Genomic DNA, 25,369 nt, shown 5'->3' on the forward strand with positions numbered 1-25,369 from the left:
TTTTAAGCCAGAGGTCATAATTTGACTAATTTGACAGCATTTCATGTATTTATTTCCTGTTCTGGCATGAATGAGCTTCCGTTACGGCATTTCTAAAGGGGTTTAATACTTTTAAAATAATGCCCTCATCATTGCTGCTTCTTGCAACAACATTAGAAAAGGATTACAAAGCATGAAATACATAACTATAAATGTAACATTAATATTAAATACTTTAAAATATGCAACCACACGCTCAACAATGGAACCACAATATTCAATGTGTTATGGTGGAGGAGTGGCACCACCAGCCAAACTCATTTGAACTGTCTGGTCTGAATTTGTGACTTAAAATGAAGTTAACTTCAATAAAAATCAAATTTTAGTTGAACACAATTCATATAACTCTTCCACCAATATTATATCACATTAACAGGTTTTAGTACAGTTGTGACAGGTCGTGACGGTTAAATGATTTATGGTTCAGGCAGTGGCCATCATGTTACTGGCCTTGTAAACAAACATTTAGAGGACATTTCTATGTTGAAAATGAGCATTAATAAGATGTTATAAACACTTTGGGGGAATTCCCCTTTATAATCAAAAATGCTCCTCCTAAAATAGAAAAGACATTAAATGACAGAATGGCAATTTCTAAAGGACATCATTCACTGATTGATTGATGTGTGGTGTTCCCCAAAATATTGACGGTTTAATTGCTTCTGGTCCTATATATTGAGAATAGTCAGAATGTCCTCCGAGTTGGAATGTTGCTATATAATCAACGTCTTTAAGGTGTTGATACATTCAGCAGCTTTCAGTAAAAGAACCTTTGTGGATAACGGAGCCTCAGAAGCTGCTTTGATCCCGTTGGATGTTGTTGCTGGGGAGCATCTGAACGCGGCGAAAGTGGTGTTGTGTCTTCCTGCTTTTCAGCATAAAAAAAGTGCCTAAACAAACAGTTGGTTCAGCATCGTGTTTTGGTACCAAACATCAACTCATATATGAGTCAGCTGTCAAACAAGCAATCGAGACGCAGTGCTGAGGCAGTCTTTGGTTTGAGCTGGTCCACTCTGCCAGCGTCTGGAGATGCAGTCCTTCAAAATTCATCCAGGCAGGGCGAACAAAGTACCTTAGTCACTAGGGACTAGTGATCCACACACAAGGGTCACCATAGTTGCCAGGGAGTAGTGTTCTAGGGGCAGTGGTTACCATAGATACTGGAAGTATTGTTCTAGAATGCAGTGCTTCCCATAGTCTGGGGACTAATGTTCTAGAATGTAGTGGTTATTGTAATTACCAGGCACCAGTGTTCTAGAAACGCAGTCGTCACCACAGAGGTGGTGGTCTAGTGCTCTAGACCCAGTAGGTAGAACTCAGTGGCACTTACAACTCAGTGATTACCATAGTTACCATATTTAGCATAGATATCAATGTTTGAGTGGAGCAGTTACCATAGGTACCAATGATTAGTGTTCTAGAACCCAGTGGTTACCATAGTAACTAGGGACAAGTGTTCTAGAAACCAGTGGTGACCATCCTTACCAGTGTTCTCTAACTCAGTGGTTACTATAGTTACCACAGGCCAGCATTCTAGAATTCAGTAATGTTTACAGGCGGACCACCGCGGTGCCTTTTGATTAATTCCAGTTTCGTTTCCATGACAACGGGATGACAGCACTTGTAAGAGAGGGTTCAAGTCCAATCACCGGTCCGGTTCTCTTTTGATCGACAGGTGGTGTTCCCTACGATGACGCCAGAGGTGCCAGTCCGTCGCTATGCTCCAGGTGGCGATGGTGGTGCAGCTCAGCTTTACAAACTGTGGCGGCGCTGCAGCCGAGCGACGTGACGGCAGGCGGCTCCTCGTCACCTGAGAGACATACAGCCAGGTGTGTTTATTTTGCCTTTTTGGACAGTTACTAAGACAATAAGAGCAGAAATTGTCACATGACATGTAAGAAATTAAAATTCAATTGAAACAGCATAGAATAACAGAATAGAACAATGTTTTAATTGTTAAAAAAAACTTCAGGTGGGTTTTGCGAAAAAGCTGTTGTGTTTGCCAAACAGCCAGCCTTACCCAGCCCGGAAGAAGATGATTCGCTGTCGGCCAGGGAGGAGGAGTCAGCCTGGTCGTGTGAAAGTCCCTCCATTAGGGGAATGGAAAGCTCTGAGGAAGGGACAGACGAATCATAGATGCCCGAATCACGAGGAGGCGGGACCTCTGGGGGGAAGGGATGGCCTTCTTCTGCCTGGGAGGGGATGGGGCACACCCCATCCTGGAGGATGGAGGGAGCGGAGGAGGAGGAGGAAGATTCTTCTGGTCCGGACAGTCCAGAGATCCCAGAGATGGACCTGAAGGAGCAGAAAAGTAGCAGTGGTCAGACTGACATGGGGCCTCACATTATCTGCTGAGGAGTCACTCTCACCATCAAGTGTGGAGCTTTAAGCGACAACAGATTTACAGTCTAGAGGAGGCATTTCATGGTGGGTTAAAGGAAAAGTTCATTAAGTTCATTGCTGTATAAAATTTCCTCTTTTCCACTGGACTCACACTATGTAGGAAATATTATATGTTGGTCAGGGGGAGGAATGGTTACAGCCATGTGAGCACTGGATCAAAGATAACTTGAAAAAATCTGAATCTGTCTTTGAAAAATATGACCCGGAATATAACCCTGCAATGTAGCTTTATTTACAAGAAAATAAAACACTACAGTGGCATTACACCTCGCTTTACCTCGAAGTAGGTCCTAGAATGGAGAGAGAGCAGTGTGGCAGGCCTGGACTAGGACACAGACCAGGACTGGAACACGGACCAGGACTGGGACAGGGGCTGGGACAGGGACTGTGGCTCAGGCCCAGGTTAAGGTTGGGACTGGAGCCGGGGGCCAGCAGGAGCATATTTCTCCTCGGCGCTGCCTTCCCACTCTCCAGCGACGGCGTCTTCACCGCGACCTCGTTCAGCACCAAGCCGGAGGCAAACCTCTGCTCGGGTTGAGATGAAGAAGAGGAGCAGGGAGGCTTTGGAGGGGGGCTTGGAGCCGGGTCAGCAGGGAGAGGAGGATGCTTTGAGGAGGAGGAACCTCCTGAAGGAGCCAGCTGCTTCTCGAACCAGTCGGGGTTCTGGCTGATGTGCTGGTGCATGTTGCAGATGGAGACGTAGAGCGAGCGTCCAGACTTACTCCTGAAGTAGTTCCTCCTGGAGACGTTGAGAGGCTGCGACTCACGGTCGGCCAGACTGGACTGGCTGGAGTGGAGTCGGCTGAAGAGCTGAGGGAGCTGGTCCATCAACTTAAACCTAAACACAGGAAATTATTTTACACTTAAACGCCACCAACATAACCATCTTGCACATGTTGTTTGCTTTTCCAAGGATAGAAATAAAGAAAAAACAAAACAAATGGGAAAACACGAGGGGCAGTTCTTACTCTTAAGTGGTTATCAAAAAGGTCCACACAGTCTATTAATTCAGCTTCACGCTCCCTAAACGTTGTCCATTTTCTCCATTTTTGATGAAAGGCAGACATTTTCAGCCTCAAGTGATAAGTTAGTCTTTCCATGGTATAGATTTTGTCAATAATGTCCAACCAATGTTCAAATAGTGGGCGATCAGTTTTCATCCAACTCCTTGTGATGACCTTCTTACATGCAATAATCAAGACCTTGAATCCCCTTGTTCCATTTCTTTCTCAGGTACGGCTCCCAAATACATGATTTTGGGGTCTTTGGATAATATAATGCAGGATTTTCCACAGAGTCTCACTCACTTGGTCCCAGAAAAGTTGTATCTTTACACATGACCAGAAAATATGAGTATGAGTGGCGTCTCCATGGCCACTCTCCCTCCAACAATATTGTTTTGTGTCCAGATATTTACCAGTAATCTGTGGTGTCAGAAAGAAGCGAGTTAAAATCTTCCACCCAAAAAGACGCCAATTTTGTGAAGTAGTAGAGGTTTGCTGTGTTACATATGGAGAGCCACTCCTCCTCTGACAATCTTATGCTCATTTCCATTTCCCATTTAGATTTTATATAAAAAGAATTCCGGCCATTACTTTTCTGGAGACCTTTATATCATGTTGTTTGCTTTAACTTCTAAAAATGACGTGTTTCCTTAATGGCTGCAATTATTTTTGTTATCTATTAATCTCTGAATTATTTTTTTGATAAACTGAGTGTTGTGTTTACCTGGGAGCCAGACTCAGCATGGTGGGAATGTCGTTTTCTGTGGAATAGTCGAAGTAAACCGTCATGTAGCGGTTCAGCTCCTGAGCTCCAGCGCCCTCGCTCTGCTTCGCCAGTCGCAGCTTCTCTGCGATCATGGCCACGCCCACAATGAACAGGTCGCCCCCTGATCCACCAATCGGAGAGCTGCTGCTGCTGCTGCTGCTGTTACTTCGGCGACTTACTGGCGTCTTGCCTCTGCGGCTCTTCTTCTCCACGTAGTAGCTGCAGGAAGAGAACTGAGGCGGTCAGGATAGAACATCTTCAGTGAAAAAACAAGGAAAGACAGAAGGAGGAAGAAGGAAAGCAGTGAGGCAGGTTGTTTCAACGACTTCATGACATATTTTAGTCTAGATAAGGTTCAGTGCTCCATCTGTGGATCAGTTAGTAAGGTTTATGAGCTTGATGAGTGATGGTAGTGGTAATAACAATTCTAATTGTTATTGATGATATTTATTTTACTTTTTTTGTTTGGGCTATGTGGTCTGGGTCTGTCTGGATAACAAGGTGGGGTTGAACCTCGAACCCTTTTTCTGAGAATGACACTAAAAGAAGATTTTCAAAGGTAAGGGAGACGGAGAGAAGAAAGGAAGGAGAGGGAAACACATACAGTCAGTATAAAGGAATGATAAAAGGAAAGGAGACACTTAAGTGTGAGACGCCTGTCAATCAAGCAAAAAGCCCCCTAACATGTCACTCTTTATGCCTTATTTCTTCTGATTAAAACACACAAAAGTCCCTCACTTGTTACTGAAAATCCTACATATTCACCACGCGGCAGTCAAGGTGTTTTAGCAGCATCTAGTGGCCACTGGAGGTGCTGCAGCTGAACACACTCAAAACATTAACAGGAGTCTTTTAACACAGTGGGCAGTAGAGGAAGTACCGTAGGCCCTTGGAACAGACGATGATGATGAAGTTGGCTTCGTCCAGCTGTCTGCTGAGCCATGACATCTGACCCTCTCTGCACATCTCCAGGTGTTCCCACAGGTCCAGCACAACCTGGACAGCAGGGAACAGGGTTTTGACAACCAACTTGTGAAACTGGCCTTTATAATTTCATTCTTCTTCCTGATCATTATCTGCTCTGTCAGTGTCTCACCTCACAGCTGCAGAAGTCCTGCAGGAAGTAGGCAAGGCTCTGGATGACGGTGGTGTGTTTGGGACAGTCTCTGTTGGAGTAACAGATGAAGACCTTGGGGCGGGGCCACGGCCGATCGGCGTTCAATGCTGCGCTGTGATTGGACGACTCACTGCTCTCCTCGTCCAGCTGGCTGTAGATGTTTTCTAAGAGGAGAGGAGACACATGGACAAGATGGGTTTATGTATTGGAGTAGTATTAGAATAATGTATTAGAATCTGCCCACTCAAATAATGGAGCATCCTTGAATACACCAACTGCTGCAGTCTCCTTGAACCTTGCATAGTGTCAAAAACACTAAATTAGTGCCCCATTTAGTGCCCTCACCTTGCTGTTTCTTGCGGCACATGACCGTGAAGAGAGTGGCGAAGGCAGACATGATGACCAAAGGCACTGTGATGGCCATGGCACGGATAGGCCCCGCCCAGGGGGAGTGGACTGGAGGTGAGACAAACGCACCCGGCATGAGACAAAAGGATCAGATAACTGAAAGTCACTGTGTAACTATAGAAGTATGTGACAACTATGTAACAACTACACAATAACGACAAATACTAAAACATGGTGCGACAGACGCATGGGTAGAGAAGCAATAATCGTGTAATTGTGCAACTGTGTGATTTGTTGCTTATAAATTCAGCTTTTCATTTATAAAAGGAAGAATCAAATTCAAACAAATTAAAGAACTTCCTGTTTTCCTGCAGTGAAAGAGCAGCTAATCCTGCCAGCCCTGATGCCAACTGTGTTTATCTGTGCCTACAGGGACACTTGACGACCGAGATAAAGAACTGACCCCCCCAGTACAAAACCATGAAACAACAACAAAACAAAAAAACAACTCTCCCAGTTCCCACAATTCTACGCTATCTGCCAGCATGAAATGGCCGAGAATGAGTAAACAAGTAATTAGATTACAGTGTGTGTGTGTGTGCGCATCTCACCCTGGCTGACGTGGTACTGAGTTTGCCTCCTGGTCGTGTTACTGTCGTCTCTCAACTGACGAAGAAAAGAAGAAAAGTTGTGACAGAAAGGGAGAGAGAACAGAAGAGAAAACATATGAATTAAATCCACACAAATAAGGAAATCCAGTAGAACACAGTTTAACCAGTTCAGAATGGAAAACTGTGGAAATGGAAATCATTGTTGTGATCAAACGGTTTAAATGAAGCGCCTGTGCTGCGTTTATGTACCTCTATAGCGTAGGTCCCTGGAGTGACATCCTGGAGGATGCATGTAGTTCTGGGATTGTTCACGTCCTGCACACAGGAAACAGACAAAACCAACTGAAACTGCAGGTAACATCATATCTTTTTAAGACAGAAATGTACAAATCACGAGCGCTGTGAGGAGCTTTGCCCGCTGAGGTAGAGAAGTGTAACTTTGTAACAGCGTCTGTCAGCTCTTACTGGTTACTACTTACTGGTTTGCAGCGCTGCAGTTTGAAGGGGCCGTCCTGCCGCAGCTTGTAGTACAGGTAGTAGAAGTGGAAGCCGAAGGAGGCCGGAGCCTGGTCGAACACCACGTGGAGGTTCGATCCCAGCTGAGACACGTTCAGGATCTTTGGCTTCCAGACTGCACAGACAGAAACAAAACGTAACCTCAAAACTTAACTTCCACTTTAATGATGCAATTTTGATCGGTTGTACGCAACTTTCAAACTCAACACTTCCTTCACAGATGTGGCGAAACACAATCCCTGTTTTAATATGAAACATCAGCCTTTTCTGTTCAGGTGGGTGTAGAAATATCAAATATACAACTTTATATCTAATCCAACAACCAGCTTCTTCATGGTACTGACTGGATTACAACCTTTTGTAATTGCTCCAACCGCAGGGAGAGATCGGTAACTTAAAAGTTGTTTGTGGAAATGGTTTACTTACATTTAACCATTCAAACTTTGGACCAACTCTGACTACATATGGCTCTGGTTATGAAGAAGACAATATAGGAACTTACATGGTTTACAAACAAGGTTGTCTGATCCCAGGAGGACTTCACATGCTGTAAAAAGAACACGCAAACACACACACACAGTAAGACAGTTTGTTCCTGTCTGTTCTTGTGCAGCCTCATCTTCACTATAGTGATCTCACAAATCTGAAGGGACAGTCTTGACATTTTGGGTGACATACTTTTTTTTTTTTTGTTTGCAGGCAAACACTTTCCTCTTGCTCACATTGTCTGTTCTGGGTTAGCTTGCATGTGTTTAGCTTATCTAAACTTATCCAGAACAGACACTGCAAGTTAGTTTGACTCTGGGTAAGACAATAAATAAGCATTTTTCAATTCATTAGTTAACTAACGAGGATTACTGCACTCACAGTTGGTCCTGAGGAAGGACGGAGGGAAGAAGCTCTCATTCATCAGAGTGGGGAAAGGAACAACACGAACCATGTAGTCGGTGTCAAAGGTCAAACCGCTGAACGGCTGACTGCTCAGCTTCTGGACGAGTGAAATGATCAGAAATCAACAACAGATGATACAAAGAGCCTGATCACAACAGTGAAATGGAGACATGAACAGCTTCTATCAAGCATCTTTGGTCACTGTGGTGAACATCAATGGTCGGGGAAGGAAACAAGGAGCAAAATTCAGAGGAAATGTTTTAGGAAGTGTAGCAATAATAATGATAATACAGATAATAAGCATGTATTGTGTCAGAAACATATTTACTCTACTTATTCATCAGGTACTCTACACATTAACAGAGCTTACTGTGATGTCATGTACCACTTTAGGCCAAATGGCCAAATTTGGAGTCATGACTGGTTAAAAAAAAGTTTTGGAACTGGTCCAGTGGATCGCCTCAGCCTGCAGCTGTGGAACGGGCTGCAGTGTCTGTAATGTAATTCTTTGGGGCAACTGCGCCAATCACAGCACGTCCACTGAAAGGCTCAGATTGTTATTCCAAGTGTCTGACGGTATTACAAAGATACACCCTTTAGCTGTATATTGATCTCTTTAAAGCCATCAGAAAATATCTGGGCTGCACTGTCAGTATTTTTGGTCCTACCGTGTTCCTGTAGGAGAAGTTGAGCTGTCGGGGGTCTTTGAGGATGAGATGTTGACACTGTTTGCCCTCTGGATTCTTGTCCTCCAGATAAACCCTGAAGCCTTTAATGTGTTCGATTCCTGCAAATACACAACAAGAAGTTCAGCTTGACCCACAATGGTCCACATCCATCTCATCTCTCCTTCCTTCTCTCTTCCCCTTGTTTCCTCCCCTCCTCCTGTCTGCTCTTTGAAAACACGTCTGTATTCTAATTACACCTTTACATCCACAAGACATGTTTTTCCTATTAGCTCTGTGGGGAACGGAGAGAGAGAGAGAGAGAGAGAGGGAGCACAACAGAGAGAGAGCAGTGGCAGAACAGGTTTTTCTGTCTTGAGGCAGATTCCTGAACTCTTCTTTCTCTCTCTCTCTTCCCCTCCTGCAGAGTTGCGGACAGACGAAGATGTTTTTGCATTTTAACGACAGCTGCAGCGTGACGGCAGCCTTGTGCTCAGTTTTTGACTCGTCCTTCCATTCAGTAACATTTCTGGTGGTATTAATCTTTCCATGCTAACACGCCAAACTAAGGTGGGTAACAGGATACACAGGATTCCTGCTAAAACATCAGCAGGCTAGTATTACCATTGTGAGCACATTAACAAAACACTGATGTGACTGTGTCTACAGCCTCATTACTTCAGCTGAACCTCTCTGGCTCCTTCATCACTTTTCAGATCCAAAACAGCAGAGAGGGCAGCTGGAGAGTCTGATACGTAAGTAAGCTATGTTGATTTCACTCAGTAATGTATTCACTCAATAATGCGCTGCACACCACCTTTCATCCACCTGGTGGAAGTCATGTCTGTAAAGGGTAAAGAGTTCAAACACACGTGGCACGTCATGTGATTCCCCAAGTGCAAATATCAGGTGCTGTAGGAAAGACTAAAACCCTAACCCTATGCTGAATGACCTGAGTACATTTGAAAATATTTGTCATTCCTTCTTTCTTAAGCATATTCAGAGTCGATCACAATCTACAGATTCATCTCATCTCCTGTTTTCCGGCTGCAGCAGGGTGGGACACCCGGAACATGTTGAGCAGCTGAAGAAAGCACTTTTCCAAGAGAAAAACTTTTCCAGCTCCGTTTGTTTTTAAGCTTCCAGCTCTGGAGATTTCCAGGGGAAGAAGCTTGTACCGTGGAGACTATCTGGCAGATAGTTTTGATTTTCAGATGAATGATCCTGGCTGCTAATCACATGTCACTGTGACATGCAAAATTTCTGGAAGATTTCTGTCGCTGTGAGAAAACAACAGGCTGTATTGTCACAGAGAGAGAGAGAGAGAGAGAGAGAGAGAGGTTCACCTTACACTGAGCACACACATTCACACACACTCAGTCATACTTGTACTCCTATCTTTGTGAGGACATAATGCATTCTCCAGCCCCTTGCTCTAACCTTAACCATCACAACTAAGTGCCTAACCCGAACCCTAACCTTAAAGCCAAGTCTTAACCCTCAAACGGCCCTTAGAAGCTGTGAAGACCGGCCAAAATATCACCACTTCCTAAAAATGTCCTCACTTTGCTGGTAAAATGTGTGTTCTGGTCCTCACTATGTAGAAAGTACAAGAACACACACACACACATTCCTTCACGGTCAAATCAAGGTATTGTAGTGTGAGATGTGATCCTCTCTTATTCTCGGACCTGATCAAAGGGACACACACACACACACACACACACACACACACACACACACACACACACACACACACACACACACACACACACACACACACACACACACACACACACACACACACACACACACACACACACACACACACACACACACACACACACACACACACACACACACACACACACACACAGAGCTGGGTAATCTTGAGGATTTGAGCACTTTGAAGGTTTTACTTTCCCGTTGCTCCTCCCTCACTTTCCCTGTTTCACTAAATTTCTCCTTGTGGAGAAGCGTGTAAACAGACAACGGACTGACAGGTAAACAGACACAGTTGGACAAACAGACAGACGGGTACCTAGAGGACTGGCAGACCAGTGGACGACCACAGCAGCCTGATCGTCGCAGGCCAGATGGCTGAAGGAGACGTTGCTGACCTCATGGATCACATGTTTCCCCAGCGGGTAGTTCAAAGAACAATCTGCAAGGCGAGAGACATGGACAGAGACACGGACAGAGACACGGACAGAGACACGGACAGAGACACGGACAGAGAGAGAGAGATCAATGACAGCATATACATCCACATTTGACAAATCATTACATATTTTAACATGTTACTGAATTACATGCAAACAGCTGTACAAATAACCACCAGTGGTTGAAGGAGTACTCAGGTCTTAAACTTCAGTAATAGGAACAACAGCACAGGGTAGAAATACTTCTTAAAATCTTAATGCATTAATTATAATCATGAATGCATTAATACGTACATCACTTTAATGCTGCAGTTGGTAAAAGGTCATGCTATATTTTTCACTTGTGAATTTCACCAAGGGATTAATAGTATATCATTATTCATTTATTGATTATACTTTGGACTATGTAATCTGAATGTGCAAAGTACGTAAAGGTATCAGTTTAATAGAAGAGTAATAAATACAATAGCAGAAGCATTAAGAAGCAGGAAATCGAAGTAGTCAAGAACAGTTACATCAGAATTGTACTCAATCACAGTCCTTAAGTAAATAAAACATTTAATATATTAGGTTGTATAATGTGTATTTCTCTAACAGTTATCTTTTTATATAAAGACAGCTAAAGTCAAACCATTCTTAGCCAACAAACTTAGGAAAGCACAAAATGAGCGCATTGTTAGCGGGAGCATTCTGTAGCAACCACATGTCCAGATTCCCCAGCTGGCAGAGTCACTTCAGCACATTCACCATGTGCACTGTTCCCCCGTCTCCTCCTGTTCCCAGCATTTCTTGTTTTATCCCATGAGGGACGAAGATAGAGGGGCAGCGGAGGAGGAGGAGGGGGGGTGGTGGCAGCCAGCCATGAACCAAGAGGGACCGGTGGAGAAAAAATGGACTTAGGGTGTAGAAAGAAAAGGGGTGTGAGCTCAGACACGACTGACTGCTCCTCTTTCCTCCTGCCAGCCACGTTTGACGTAGAGGATTGAGGTGATGAAGAGGAGGAGGAAGATGGGACAGAGGAGAGGAGCTTAGAGAGGATGAAGATGATTGAGAGGAGGTTAGGAGAGCATAGGATATGAAAAAAAGTCATTGCTCCTCTTCCTCTCGCCCACCCGAGGGGGGGGGTCATGTTCAGGGCTAAAGCAGAAGGTCACGGCTCGTCGCTCTTCTTCCTCCTGATCTCCCCCTCTTCCTCCATCATAAAGCTTCTGTCTGAGATACAAGGAGGAGGGAAAGGTCGCAGCTTGCACCTCCTCTTCCTCCTTTCCTACTCTTTGTATCAAGTTCTTTAAAAGACAAGGAGAGGAGGAAGAGGGAGATGAAAGAAGGATGAGCGGGCCAAAGGAGAAATTCCCTGCTGGAGGAAGAGGACAATCTTAACTTTGGAGATGAAGAGATGGAGGTTGCAGCCCTCACACATCCTTCTTTATCTTCTCCTCTTCCTCCTGCTCTTCTTCAAATCTTTTGAGAGATGAATCAGGGAAGGAGGAGGAGACAGTCACTGCTGCCTACTCCTCCTCTTCCTCATCAGCCTTCTAAGTGTGGTTCTGTATCTTGGATCAATTCACCACACTATAGCTTTATGTTATGGCCACCACATTTTATCATTTTAAGATTATTTATGAGAAATCTGTTTTTGTCAGCATGGTATGGTGAGTACTCTAAATACTGCAATACCCATGAGCCTTAGCTGCTGCTGGTGCTGCTGCGGTAAAGACTTAACCAGTTAGAGGCTCAATTCAGCTTCAACAAATTTCCAAATGCTTCGTTGTTGCAGTTTGGAACCAAACCGGATCCTGAATCTGATGGTGAATTAAACTGATAAATGTTTTATCAGGATTCTAAAGACAGCCATCTTTACCTTTAGCTTTTTGTTAGCAGAGCACACGACAGAATTTTAAGCTCTCTGATTGATGTCCCTTATTGAAATTCAATTTTCTACTTCTACTTTTCACCAAAATGAAAATGACAAATATAGTTTGCTTTTCCTAAGTCAGCTGGTCACTGTAGGTTTTAGCAGACACTTCTCAAATATGAGGAAACAGTGCATTTGTTGGGGACTCTTTTCAGAGGAGGATGAATCCACAGTTGGTGCTCTAGTGAGTATTGGGGCATTGGATAGTGTAGGAGTCAAAATAAACTACAGTCTTCATGGTGATGAAGGCACACAGAGAGGAATGAAGGCGTTGATTTGTGTTTTTTGCTTTTTGGAAAAGAATGGAACTTCATGACACATATATAAGATATATCAGGCTTTGGAAACATCTATTTACAATGTGGAAAATATAGAATTTCATCAGACTTAACTATTAAGATTTTCTGATTTCGTCACCTTCCATTAGTGACCTCCGGGAGGTCAAAGGTCACCTTGCTTTATATCAGCCATGGCATCGCTGCAACCATAGTGAGAGAGAGAGAGAGGAAGCCCCTGATTCTCCTTCATCCTCCAAAGCTGAGGATGAAGCTTTTGGATGATGAAGCGGAAAGGAAGCAGTGAGGTGTGTCACTGCCTCAACACACACACACACACACACACGCACACAATGAGCTGGTTCTGATTGTCATGCTAAAACATCTCAATGCTTTACTTTGGCTTAAAGTGTGTGGGTTTCAACACTTTTCATTCAACCTGTCCTTCAGAACAGGATGCATCATCGTATGACCTTCTGACCACTGACCTCCACGTTACTGGTGACCTCCTGTGTATTAAGATTAGATTAAATGAAAATGAATCGCCTTTCTTGAGTGGACCATGGACACGCCATGAATCAAGTCAGCGTCGTAGAAGACAACAACTGCCATAAGAAAAAAGAAAAAAATAATCTGTGACTATTCTCATAATCAATGAATTATTTTACTCATTTTTTAAACACAAACCGTGGAAAAAAATTCCAACACTTTCTCTGGTTTCAGGCTATACAGGGGGAGGATTTGCTTTTTTCTATCATATATGACAGTAAACTGAACATCTTTTGGTTTTGGACTTTATGGTGGATATAAGAAGACATTTGAAGACATCACTGAACTTTGGGAGGCTGTGATGGGACTTTTTGACATGTAATCAATAGTGAAAATAATTATTAGTTGCAGCCCTAATTGCAGTACCTATGTAAATCCATTTTTGGATTTATGTCATTTGTGGCAGATTTAATATGCTGAAAATAAAAGCGATGATCATTATAACACTGTACAATTACCTTATTCTGATCTGATTTCAAATTTCTTTCCTCTCCCTTTTCAGGAAGAAAAATAGTTTACATTTCTCACTCACACACACACTCTCTCTCACACACACACACACAAAAAGAGTAATCTGAAAGTGCTTCTCGCTCATGGTCACGGACAAAGGCAGGAGGCAGGGATCGGCTACGGCTCAGGAACTTGACTTTTAGAGAGAAAGGAACAAAAGATGCAGAGGAGGAGGCGGATGGTGGAGGAGGAGGAGGAGGAGGAGGATGATGGGGGTGGAGACGTGGGAGTGACGGGGCTTCAATTTTAAGGGCTGGGTAACAGAAAAATGATTTTAGGCTCTGCACAAATTGTGTGATGATTTTTAACTTTCAAGGGAGGATTTACCCTCAGAAAAAAAGTTTTTAGACAGATTGTCGGGGATCTAAATGTTGGACATAAGTAGAGACCAGCTGACATCAGAATCCCACCGCCAGCATAATAATAACTTCTATTGTTGGTTTTATTGTTATAAGTTTGATGATTAAGAATTAGGTTGCTTGGAATAATGCCGCCATCTGGGCAATTACTTCAAGTGAACAGGGTTCCAACATCTGGCAATTCAAGATGAACCAAAGCCAATATCCAAATTAACAGAATTACAGAGGAACTCACTGTCAGCTCTGAAAGTTACGGCCAACCTGCGACCTCCATCTGCAACAGACTGCACCTGAGGGAGAGAGCGAGAGAAAGAACATTAACATTCCAGTTAGACGGGTACTTTTTGTTTGTTAGATTATTTAGACAACCTAAGATCATTTAAGTCACATGTGGGCTACCATTCATATTCAGGGAAATCAGATTTTGTTCTTTATTAGTGACATAGCATCACATGGTAGTTGACATTTTAAGATACGACATATTTAGGGGATGTCAAGAATAACAACTTTGTTGAACAGGTGAATCACATCTTAAAAAGCAGAACAGCTGCATTAAATCCAAGCTGCTATTTTCGCTTAGACTGCCAATGGTCTGTCAAACTGTTACTGCTAATTTTGCTCTGCATTAGGATACACAGTGGTATATGTGCAGCTAATTAATAGCAACTGAGGCTGCAACAAATGGGCAAATAATGCAATGAATGTAATAACCCAATGATGTAAACATGAAGGAATTCATTTTGAATTTTTGGGCACCTTGGTACGCAGCCACTAGCCTGTTGCTACCACTGCAGGTGCTCCTCTGTAAGCGACTGGAGTAGGAACAACAGCCTGTAACTTCAACTCCACCGGATGGTGTCAATGGCGGAAATATTTGAGAAAACCCCACTGGATTTGGCATTTCTTGAGCGAAAAACACAAAACTACTTGAGCTGTTTGGTTCTACATTCATTTAACTGAAAGGACCTGGATATCCATTCAAGCTCCACCCAGCAGCTCTATTTAGTACAAAGGACAGCAGCTTGTGTGACACATGATGAGTTCCGAGATAAGCTGAGGTGTGAACATTGAGTCCCTTGTGAGCTTTGGTTACCCAGAATCCCTTATTCTGTGTCCCTACACAAAGACATGTATTCTCATGAGGTTTCAGCCTCAACTGTTTCAGCAGTTTTACAGCTTTGACCTTGTTTTCATGTTGCCCTGCTACACACACACACACACGCACACACGCACACACGCACACACATACACCACCATCAGGCTTGTTACAGAGGTGTCAGACTGTGGTAACACGCAGCAACCACACACACACACCTGAAACCAATCAGACAGACCCCCTACTGAGTGAGTGTGTTATACAAAGTGTGCCATGCTTATTAGCAGTCACTGTACCTCAACAACCCATCTATACACACACGTTTGTAATTATATACTTGTGAAGACCCTCACTGCCAGAACACATTCCCTGGAGCTTAAAACAAAACTAACAAGGACCCTAAAACCAGGCCTTCATCATCAATGGCCTTTTGAGGAAGTGAAGATAAGACAAAATGCTTCCAAAAATGCCTGGAAAATGGTCCACAGTTTGACCCTAAAATGTCTTTTTACTGATGCATTTTGCCTTCAGTTCGCCTCCAGTGCTGACCTTTGACCTTTAGAGGGTTACATGCTGCTGTGTGCCCAGATGTCCCACTGGCAGCATGAAATGGGAGGCTAATTAAAATCAAGGGAAGGTTCTCACTGACAGCACAAAAAAAACCAGCAAAGGTCCTGAATGGTTGCACTGAGACACTACCCTGCCCCCCGTGTGCTACCCTGTGGTTGGACATTCTAGTTCTTGCTGAGCTAACCCACGCTTAACGATCCACCAGCTTGGCACCCAGGAGGCCTCTCTACGTCACAAAATCTGCGTATTCTCACTGAGGAGCAGATTACTGAGCCTTTTTTCAGCGTGTTCCATGTTGTCTTCCTTATGAACAATCCACTGACTTCAGAAATTTGTTGGAGAAAACACAAGCTGACTAAAACACGTTCTCTACGTGGTATCGACACAGCGAGTGCTCCCATGGTGACCCTGCCCACCGCCACGAGACAGACCCTCAAACTTTACAACTGACAATTTTTCAAACAGGCAGAGAGAGAAAGGCACTTTTCTTCCTTCCTGTTGCCAGGTGTTTCTCACTAGTAATAATCATTATCCCCCACACACACACGCACACACACCCTGAGGCCTGAACCAACAGTCACATCAGTAAACAACTGAAGAAAAGTTAAAAAAAAAAGAAAAAAAAGAAAGTAGAAAAGTAAGAAGAGAAAACAACAGTTCATTATTGGCAACAAAAAAGCAGCTGTTGGACATGAACACAGGCACACACAGCAGGCGCTCTGGGAAACGTCGCACGTTCAACTCCTTGCCGTGGTTCACTTTTTAAAATGACAATAAAGAACAGGGCAGAAGTGAACTACAAATAAGTTAACACTGGAAAACAAAAAAAGTTGATCCTTGAAGAGAGCAGAATTTCCCCCGGGAATCCCCGAACACACACACACACACACACACACACACAGTTCCTGTGGTAATCAGACAGCTAATTGCAGGCTCACTTAGCTGAACATCAAGAGCAATTAATCACAGTGCCGCAGGGAAGGAAACAGAGAGGGAGGAAAGGATACAAGGAGAAAGGAAAAGACGCTGGAAAGAAGGGAGGATACAGAAAAGGAGGATTCAGGAGGGGGGGGTGAAGGATGATGGGAGAGGTAATCACCAACCCTGCGGAGAAGGAAGGAAGTAAGGAAGAAGAGAAGGAGGAATCTGATTAAACAGGAACTCCTTCAATTACAGCTTTCAAGGTTCATGTAGCAGACTTCTCCTCTCCCTCATTTTGTTTGGGGCGACCGGACCAGTTCCAGATGTGGGACAGAGAATATGGGACGCACTCCCAGCTGACCTTTAATCAACAGACTGCTCATGAGCAGAGAAAAGCTAGAATTTTATTAGAACTGGGTATTGAGCTTTGTTACTTCTTTTGGCACACACCAAATTGTATCTGGAATAAAGACGATCTGTCAACTAGCAAAAAAGTCCCAATTTAGTCCAGATAAACTTCATCAGAACTAGGGATGGAAATCAAGAACTGGTTCAAGTTGGGAACTGGGTCCAAATTGTCCGCTCCATTCTAATTGAATGCCCCCGAATGTATCAGTTCCTTTTATCATTGAGTGTGTGTGCTCAGTGTAAAATAATGATGTCACACTCATGCATCTATGCTGGAGAAAACGTGCAACAAGAAGGAGCGGTTAAATAAGAACGTCAGAAATAACAAGTTACTGGTAAAATAAACTGGAAGCTTAGTATTAAAGTCTGTGCAAACAGGAACAGGTTCTTGTTTCCTGCTTTGAAAAGGACTATTGTAATTTATTCCAATGTTACTAGGCCTACATGCCTATTGTTCTTGTTATCAGTCAGTTTCTATGTTGTATCCTTTAAAGAAAATGAAAATTGTCATTTACTTTAACATGTTATTGGGGAGACATGGTGGTCACACTGACTCAGAGATGATACAACAGTTGGTTGATAGAGGAAACCTGTGTAGATCTACTTTAGTACCCCACACTGAAACCAATGCCATTATCGATGCTGGTTATTGGTCTGAATAAAATCTAATCAATCCCCATCCCTGATCAGAGCTGCTTGTCAGATGGTTTAACAGCTGCAGAAATCCCTCCATCCACATCTTTACAACATCACAGCTGGAGGTCCCATGCTGGACAACTTCTGCTACATTTCATAACTGATAATCCGACATTCGCTCCCACTTCACGCTGTGACTGGGCGGCTGTGCAGAGGTGAGACAGTGAGCAACACTTTGGATTTCCAGCACGGACAAACATCATGTTGTGTCGTGTTGTGTCAGCCACAAAAATTCACCAACAAATCCTGCAAGTTGCCGAACATCCTAAACTTATTTCTATTCTTAAAAACAATATGAATTCTGTTCAACAGCCACAAAGCACAAAGGCACTACACTCACTGTGTGTGTGTGTGTGTGTGTGTGTGTGTGTGTGTGTGTGTGTGTGTGTGTGTGTGTGTGAAGTTGATGAGGGTCTTGTTCTTACAAAGGCCTTGGGGCTAAAAACTCAGTCCTGTTCCTCTTAATGTCTTCCTGTCTCTTAACACACAAACACACAAGCACACACCTCCAAACACTACCATATGGGACGACATGGCTGCCCAGGAATGTGCGTGACTGTGTATTTGGGGGGAATTAGCTAGCCGGTACAACATCGTGTTCATGTGGTCCGATCAGCTGCTAGTAATCAAAACCCCGGGTCAAAGTCATATCCAGTCTGCTCAGGTCTGGTGGGGTCATGCTGTATTAAAAATTTAGATTCTTTTCAGCTTCTATTAAACCACTTTTCTCAGTTGTTTCTGTCTGTATGACCAAAGTTTTCTACGCTAAGAGTGCAGCAGTGTTTTTTTTAATCATTTTGGAGTTTCGGTGCCGACGGAGAGTTCGTAACAAATGAGCTTAGCGTCGTCCCCGCATGTCGAGCCGATCTGTAAATCATCTGAGATGCACGCTGATGGAAAAACCAGATACTGTTTAATGGACTGCTGACACACAGGGAAGACTGCTCAGCCAGTGAGTCTGTAGACGCATCAATCCAGACGATGTGAGATTTCCTGTGTCTTCACCAATTATTCACGGTTGGAATTTTTGAAAATCTTCCATCTAACTAACAGTCCTGGAAGTGACTTTAACCAACTGTATTAGATTAACTGAACCCCTGTCAAAATGTTATCAGTGCCATGATTTCGAATGCGCTGATTTCAGGGTTGTTCTTCCTGTTTGTGTGTCTGTAAAGTGCCTCAGGTGACCAGGTGAGATCAGATTTTGTTTCTCTGCGTATGTGTGATTTGATCTGTCGATCGATCTGCAGCTGAAAATATACATAAAAATCACGTCTCCAGAGGAGGAACAAGTCCAAAGAGAAAAATCTGGAGACAAAAGTGAGGTGCAACAATGCAAACTCTGTGTGTGGAGAACTGTGTGTGTGTGTGTGTGTGTGTGTGTGTGTGTGTTCGAGAGCAGCCAACCAGAGATTTCCCACCACAGGAACAAAACCTGCAGCTTCCTCCTCCTGCATGACTGCTCCTCAATGACCCCCCACCCGCCCACCCCCCCTTCTTCATCACAACTCCTCCTCCTCACCCAGGAGGAGTTACTCCTCTCCTGCTGTGACAGTTTGTCCTTTAAAAGACACACTCTCTCGTTACAGAGACAGGACCGGGACAAACCACGACTTTCCCTGAAAGGACACAAACAAACATCGTTCTCCCCCAACAGTAAGGTAAAGTCGATGTCTAACGGACCAATCCAAGAGAACTGAGAACTGTGGTCATGTGACCTGGACCTATGGCTACCAACCGAGCCACCAAGGGTGACCATACTAACACTGACATAACACAGACATATGAGCCTCACCTGAAGGTATACACTCAAAGCGATATCTGCAATAAGCTGCAGGTGATTTATTGGCTGGACTCTAATATTTACATGACCAACATTTAAAAAAGAAGAAGAAGAAGAAGTAGGAGGAGTGGAGAAGGCTGATACCAAAGTTTTTACTACTTTAAGATAAAGTAACAACAACATAACAATATATGAACAAAAGTAGCCAAAACTCAAATGCTAAATGTTTTCTGGATTTAAGCAGCTGTAGAAGAACTTTACCTAAATAAAATACAGCCCAAATTATACCATATAATTAGAAACTGTCTGATCAAAGAAGAAGTAAACAAGATCATGAACTTGACCAGATATTTGTGGCCAGCTTTTACTTCAGTTTGTGTCAAAAACAAATTGATGTTCAACCTTAAAACAGGTTTTTATACATATTGACCCTTTTTTTGCTGTGACTCCGACAGCCTGTACACTCATACAGGCTCAAACACTGCTGAAGCGACACAATGTGACTCCTTGTGAACGAAAGCTTGAAAACCATGCGAGCACAGCCCACCACAGCACTAAAACTCCAAAGTTGCCCTGCAGGGGGACACGGGGAGGCTGAGAAAGATTCAACTTCATGCAAATGAACTCTGATGTGTGGGAGCAACAACCCACTGCACTTGTTTTGATTGTCTTGTGACTTTTCTATATCCAAGAACTTCAAATTAAAAAGGGAAAATGGCTGTTTGCCGCAGTTAACGGCTTCACATTTCAACATGACAACAAGCCACCGGGACATGTTCAGGTACTCGGCGAACGAACTGAAACTCAAGAAGGTACCTGACATTGTTCTTCCTTATTTTTTTATTGGTGAAGGCAACAGGAAGCAAAGTTTAAAGAATATCTTTGAGCCCAAAACCATATTTAGAGTATTGTTAAGGACATTTTCTTGGAAGACAACAAGGAAGAAAATATTTCCCTGAGATGTTTTATGTGAAGAGGTGAAGTTCCAGCATCGATCCTTCACTTTCCACCTGATTCAGTTACCAGAAAGCGAGAAAACACACGTGTTTCACATCGGACGCCCACCCAGCCGTGACGCCCTCTGTGGCTCTCTGATGCCAAAAACACGCCGGAGCCTTGGCGGATGATGGTATCCGTGACATAGTTACAGAGTGGAAACCTGCTTTTAGATGATGGGAGAGAGAGAAAGTAGGATGAGGAATCCAGAGCGGGACGAAAAGAGGAGGAAGCCGAATGATTTCCTAGTGCGTCTTCCTCCGCTGAGACAGATGTGATGGCTTCAGCAGATGTGTTTAACCAGCCAGAGAGAGAGAGTTTACATGGACCTAAATCATCTATCACTGTGGCCTTCAGCAGTAACCTGCTTTCTGAAATATCCAGCAACAAGGAACTGTCTCCTCCATCAGGCTCACGGATTAAGAGAGCTCTGTTTTTAACGTACCTGCATGTTGGACCGAGGACTACAAGTGTGGAAATGATCTGTGGGTGTTTAGCTAGAAGGATGTGAGTTTACCAGACCTAACACTTTAGGATCTCCAACCAAACTGTTGACAGACAGGTTGGATTGTGGGTAATGTAGGCGACAGGCTTTGATAAGGGAAAAAAAACCAGAAACTCTAACTGCGCCTGAAATTCTGACTAAAACTGAAAATTCTAAATTGAAAGTTTAATTTCTTACAAATGTTTAGAAACATCTAAGTGTCAAATAAAGAAAGAACAGCAGGTTCTGAGTAAGTGGCCAAAGGACTTCAAATGTTCCTTCTTGAAATGCTCTATTTTGCTCTATTACTTTTGGTATCAAATCAAAACTCAGGTATTCCATATATATGACTATTGAAAAAAGTAAGTCAAGGGGTGATGACTTCAAAAGTCTTGTTTTGTCTAACACCCCAAAATATACAGTTTACTATCACGTCAGACAAAGAAAAGCAGCAAATCATCACTACGGTGAAACTAGAATCAAGGAATCTGCAGCACTTTGCTTAAACCACTGAACAGTTACCAAAATGATTAACAAAGAAATCAGGTAATAATTTCAGCTCTGCCTAAATATACCCGGCCCTACTCAGGACCCTTTTCAAACATGATGCTAACATGTAAAACCATTTACAGGCCTCACTCTCACACACACCAACACCCCCCCACACACAGAGCTCTAATAACCTCACACCTGTAGAATAGCAGGTCCTCACACCCCCATCCAGCAGCCTTTGATGTGTGTGTTACTGAAAAGAAAGGGGAAGCAGGGGGGGTGGGGGTAGAGAGAGTGTGTGTGTGTGTGTGTGTGTGTGTGTGCGCGCGTGTGTGTTTGGGGGGGGTTGCAGGAAGGAATGTTTCAGCAGAGTAAACAGTGTGAAGCTTCCTGTAGAAAACACTTCAAAGCCAGGGAGAGGAAACCAGAATACACACACACACACACACACACACACACTGCATCAAAGGCAGGTAGGAGTCATCTATCAACACAGGAAAATTAAAACCTGGACCTAGAGTCTGCACACGTACACACACACACACACACGATGAGATAATTCTACTTTTCTTCTCAACGTTAAAGACATGGAAGAGAAAAATCACATCTCTCCCTTTTTAAACAAATTTTTCACACGCTTAATAGTCGACCTCAAACGATTGGAAAAACGATTGAATCCATTAGTCGAAACGATTATTAATCCGATTATTAATTATCATTTCATTTTTCAGCCAAAAATGACAAGTATTAGCTGGATTTCCTGCTTTTCTTTGTCAAACATGATGTTGAACTGAAACAAACAAAACAAGACCTTTGGTGAAGTCAGTTTGGGCTTTAGGGAAATAAGCAGTTTTAAAATATATTATTTGAATAATCAATAAAGCCAAAAAAATATAATTAGACAATGCAGATTAATCTATAAGGAAAGTACCTGTTGATTGAAGCCATGCTTAATTGTGTTAATGTCTACACTCACCTGAGCTCAACACTACTCTGCTCAGCTGTGGTACAAAAAAAGTTTAAAAGCTTGTTGCTATGGTGATTATAAAGTCAGTGAGTAACCCCTACACCAGCTACTGGCAACGACATCAACTCTGCTTTTCTCAATGAATACGGTAACGTGAGTGTTGAGTGTTGAGAGTAAAGAATCTGAGGTGTGGTGTAGCAGTGATGTGGACCCAGGTCTCTGTGTGAATGTGAGTAACCAGGGATTATACCACAAAACAGCAGCAAAACCAATAGAAAAGATACAAAGTGCAGACATTTTGAACTCAAATGATGGTGGAGGCTAAATAGTGGTTCATTCATGGCCAGAGACAAAGCTGCCTGTGAAGTGCAGAAGCAGTGCGGAGGCGGTGCGTCGCTTCACATATTCCTGTTTTCCACATCAAATGTTTCTAACAGAACACACAAAAGGCAGGAAATCAGCTTTACTACCTGCAATTTCCCTCAGCCACATAACTCAAATGGAAACGAGAGGAAGCTCTGTGTTTTATCCTTCTGCCATCACTTAAATCAGCATCGAGCAGAGGCTATTTCTTATCATTCCTGCTTTAACTATTGTCTCTCCAACTTCCAACCACTGATAGTTTTGTTCAGCTGAACAGATAGCCCTCCACCGTGGCTGCTGGAGTCAAGGTTTTATTGCAGTTATGTGCTCTAGATTAAATATATGCCGAATGTATCTAAAGATGTACCACATACAGAAAAAATACTTTAAAGACAGTAAGATTAGCTAAAAAGGGAAGAAACTTCTAATGATCATTTTCTTCTTTCTTTCAGGAGTTTGCTTCAATGCAGCAGGATAGGACAGGACAGGACAGGACAGGACAGGTGGGACAGGACTCTGACTTTAAGGACATTGTTAAATTTATCTGTTTCGGATACATAAAGGTTATATCCCATCCTTATTACAGTTTAAACAAGCTGGCATCTCAAGATGTTTGTCACCAAACCCAGTAAATCACATAAGTATGAGCTTTGGGAGTCACTTCTCAATCCAGCACAGATCTAGTAGTCAATAGTGAGCAAATTTACTTAAAGTTAACCATAGTAATATGCTGCCATCTCCCATAATGCAATAATGTGAACCACTTATGAAATTGAGCTTTTATTAGATATAAATCCTCTATGGTAGGTTATATGTGTGCCGAATTTAGTAGGACACCTGACCTCTTCTTTAAAATGTTAAATTCAGTTCTCAGACGTCTGCAGATTTACAGTGGAGAGCGTGATCTTTAAATCAGCACTTATTAAATTGGAGTTTGGTGTCTAACGTTACGTAAACATGGGCCGAGCAGGAGCTACAGCTTCTACACAGGTGAGAAAGGTGGCGTGACTGACGCAACCTGACTTTAAAACCAGTGCGGACTTCAGGCTGATACAGAAGAAACTTTTCATGTCGACTTCTTGCTTAAGTAGAAGAACTGGCTGAACTTCTACAGCAGAAGTGACACAAACACGATACAGACGGAACCATTCATGAAAACTAAACTTTTTTGGGGGAACTCGAGGCGACGCGGAGCAGCAGCAGCTTTCCACTGAGCTAAACATCGTTCAAACAACGCGGTAACGTTCAAAGTGCCATTTTGTGTTTTACCTTGAAGCCACATCGCTCATGGTTTGCTCTTTTGTTGTTGTTTGGAGTCGTAGATCCACAAGAGAAGTATGAGAGCAGAAGTAAACCCGAGAGAGAGATGAAGAAACTCCGAGGGGCCGCCATTCCTCCCTCAAGTCTGAACAACTCTGAGAGGAGAGCAGAGGGAAGGAGGTGGGTGTGTGTGAGGGAGAGAGAGAGAGAGAGGGGGAGAGAGAGAGAGAGAGAGAGAGAGAGAGTGTGTGTGTTCGCTGTCTTTGTGGGGACCAGATTTGAGTTTGACACCGCGGAGGTGAGAACATTTTGTCCGGTCCTGACCGCTTCAAAGGGCCGTCAGAGGGTCAAACCCTGTACGGAAGCCCACACCCACCAGGAGGAGGATGGAGAACACTACGAACAAAAACTGCAATAAACAAAAATAAAAATCAGAATTATTTTCAAAATCATTCTGACTTATTGAATCAGTGGTTTGAGAATGAACACCAGGGGATTATTGAGTGAACTGAACTTGTGAGGCAGGCTCCTCATGGCCTACTTTTTCATGAAATGTTGAGTATTAAAATACACATTGCTACATTTATTGTTATCATGGTGTGACTAAATCCAGTAATTAGCTTTTAAACCAATGATTTATGTGAAAAATGTTATCTGTCTTTCTTATCTTTACATAGATGTGTTCAACTATCATGTTGTTTTCATCAGAAATATCATCACTGCAGAGATGCACACAATTATCTTCACTCCATACTGAAGCAGGCTCAGTCACATATTGAGCAATGCCTGAATATAATTCACTTTCTTGACTGATTACTCATCGTTTTGAGTTCTGCCCTCAAAATCCTACTTAAGTAGAGGTCAAACTTATTAGCATTAAAGTGTACTTAAAAGTATAGTCATGCAGAATGACCCATTTCAGAATAATGTGTGTTATATTATTGGATTATAATTATTGATGCAGCAGTATGTTCATTAATTAATATAGTGGGGTAAAAGTACAGTATTTACCTCTGACTTGTAGTGGAGTAGAAGTAGAAAGTAGCCTCAAATGGAAATACTTAGGTAAAGTAAAAACTGCCTCATTATTGTATTTAAGTACAGTACAGGAGTGAATGTAATTTCCACCACCGGTCTCTGTGCAGCACAGTAACTATTAAACCTTTAAAGGACATTACACTCATTCTTCACTTACTGAAAGCC

The 25,369-nt window shown here is 43.0% G+C and overlaps 1 protein-coding gene across 1 annotated transcript; it reads right to left on the reverse strand.

Annotated features, from left to right (window-relative positions):
• Nucleotides 1–1,289: 1,289 nt before the first annotated feature.
• il17rd (interleukin 17 receptor D) lies at nt 1,290–24,298 on the reverse strand. The gene is made up of 16 exons (XM_070840317.1): nt 24,176–24,298; nt 14,366–14,420; nt 10,402–10,524; nt 8,364–8,482; nt 7,672–7,792; nt 7,307–7,351; nt 6,768–6,919; nt 6,538–6,603; nt 6,289–6,343; nt 5,675–5,785; nt 5,309–5,493; nt 5,093–5,208; nt 4,171–4,431; nt 2,720–3,280; nt 2,060–2,334; nt 1,290–1,849 (listed from the first exon to the last, which is right to left on the reverse strand). The coding sequence occupies exons 1-16, from the start codon at nt 24,296–24,298 to the stop codon at nt 1,725–1,727; spliced, it is 2,493 nt and encodes an 830-aa protein (XP_070696418.1). The 3' UTR covers nt 1,290–1,724.
• Nucleotides 24,299–25,369: the final 1,071 nt, after the last annotated feature.

Source organism: Pempheris klunzingeri, chromosome 2, assembly GCF_042242105.1.
Source record: "Pempheris klunzingeri isolate RE-2024b chromosome 2, fPemKlu1.hap1, whole genome shotgun sequence".
Lineage (NCBI taxonomy): Eukaryota > Metazoa > Chordata > Actinopteri > Acropomatiformes > Pempheridae > Pempheris > Pempheris klunzingeri.

Excerpts from the sequence above, each read along its gene's own strand:
- il17rd (XM_070840317.1), bottom strand. The coding sequence starts at position 24,298 with ATGGCGGCCCCTCGGAGTTTCTTCATCTCTCTCTCGGGTTTACTTCTG. Across the intron at positions 6,604-6,767 it reads AACTGCAGCGCTGCAAACCA|GACGTGAACAATCCCAGAAC; the intron begins GTAAGTAGTAAC and ends TCCTGTGTGCAG. Across the intron at positions 5,786-6,288 it reads TCAGTACCACGTCAGCCAGG|TCCACTCCCCCTGGGCGGGG; the intron begins GTGAGATGCGCA and ends TCTCACCTCCAG.